This window comes from Volvox carteri, assembly GCF_000143455.1.
Source record: "Volvox carteri f. nagariensis unplaced genomic scaffold VOLCAscaffold_126, whole genome shotgun sequence".
Lineage (NCBI taxonomy): Eukaryota > Viridiplantae > Chlorophyta > Chlorophyceae > Chlamydomonadales > Volvocaceae > Volvox > Volvox carteri.
The window spans coordinates 60,312-61,518 of record NW_003307669.1 but is presented as its reverse complement, the minus strand read 5'-3'; the positions used below and the strand labels follow the sequence as shown (position 1 = coordinate 61,518).

The window sequence follows — 1,207 nt, the reverse complement described above, 5'->3', positions numbered from 1 at the left end:
TCCCCCTTTCCCCCTTTACAGGATTATGGCGGGGGCTATCTACGTGGGGGGTAAGCTGTGGGTTAATGATGCTGATGGTGGCAAGTTGTACTACAGCAGTGGGCGTTACGAAATGGACACACGGTGAGGCAGTCCAGGGAGGGGGATTGGGGTGTATTGACGTGCGCGGAGGTCTTGCAGGTAGCGGGGTGGCTGTTCGGCTGTGGAAGGGTGGAGCCCTTACAACCCTACTTTGCAGCCCTACAATGATGGGGCCTGGATGAGGAGAGAAGCTGTTGGCGCCGGGGGCTCGACGTAGGGCGGCAGGTGACACAAGGGCCCCCGGGTGTGTGGAACCGCCGTACTTGAACACCCGGGGTCGACCACCCCTCCCCTCCCCCCCTCCCCCCTTCCTTTGCTCTCTTGCATATAAATCCCCTCCCGCCCCAGCCCTCGTTCTCCCCGGACTCGAGTCACCCTTCCACACACACCCCTCTCCCTCCCCCACCCCAGTGACGACACGGGCACGTCCCTCTCCTTCCACACCTTCACCGCCAACCGCGTGTGGCTGGCCCAGTGGGGCATCAGCCACTGGGGCGCGCGGGTGGTGGTGAGGGGCTGGGGGGCGGCGGACTGCGTGCGGGGGGCCAACGTATTCGGACTGGCGCACCTGGCGGATGCGCTGGTGGTCGGGCGGTCGGGGAACACCGACGCGCAGTGAGTACCTCTGTCCCCCTGTACATGTTCATCATAATGTTGCCGCGTATAATGCGTTTTGTAATACACTGCGTTATTCCTATTAGGGGTTGTTACAGTGGGCCCCAGAAGACTCGCAACAAAGGGTAGAGCCAGCGGGCCAGCGGGCCGTGCATTACTGCGCTGCACTGCACTGCACGGAGACGATCAGGGCGGCCAGGACACCCATGCATGTTACTTTTGTTAGTTAGTTAAGTACTTCTTATAAAGGCGCCTTTCCCGTACTGTCTGTATTAAATTTTCATTTGCCGAATCAGATGCTTTAGCTGTCGTACAGTACGGCTTATGCATGCAAGCACACTTCCAGCTCCCCCAAGGGGCCTTCCTGTCTGGNGCCCAGCAGCTACTTCATTTTACCAACTTTAAAAATATACTACTCTCCTAAGCTAAAATTCCTCCACTCGCTAGTACCCTCACCTAAAACTGTTGTGTGTGTTGTTATCCCGATTGCCGTACGCTCGCGGCTGCTTTT

The 1,207-nt window shown here is 58.2% G+C and overlaps 1 protein-coding gene across 1 annotated transcript in view; it reads left to right on the top strand.

The window, feature by feature from the left end:
- VOLCADRAFT_108499 (uncharacterized protein) overlaps positions 1-1,207 on the top strand; it is a gene marked incomplete at its 5' end in the record, with an annotated part of 15,460 nt that overhangs the window by 8,260 nt on the left and 5,993 nt on the right. Inside the window, 2 exons of the mRNA XM_002959111.1 lie at positions 22-123; positions 493-696. Of these exons, the coding sequence (XP_002959157.1) occupies positions 22-123; positions 493-696 (306 nt within the window). The remainder of the gene's footprint in view (positions 1-21; positions 124-492; positions 697-1,207) is intronic.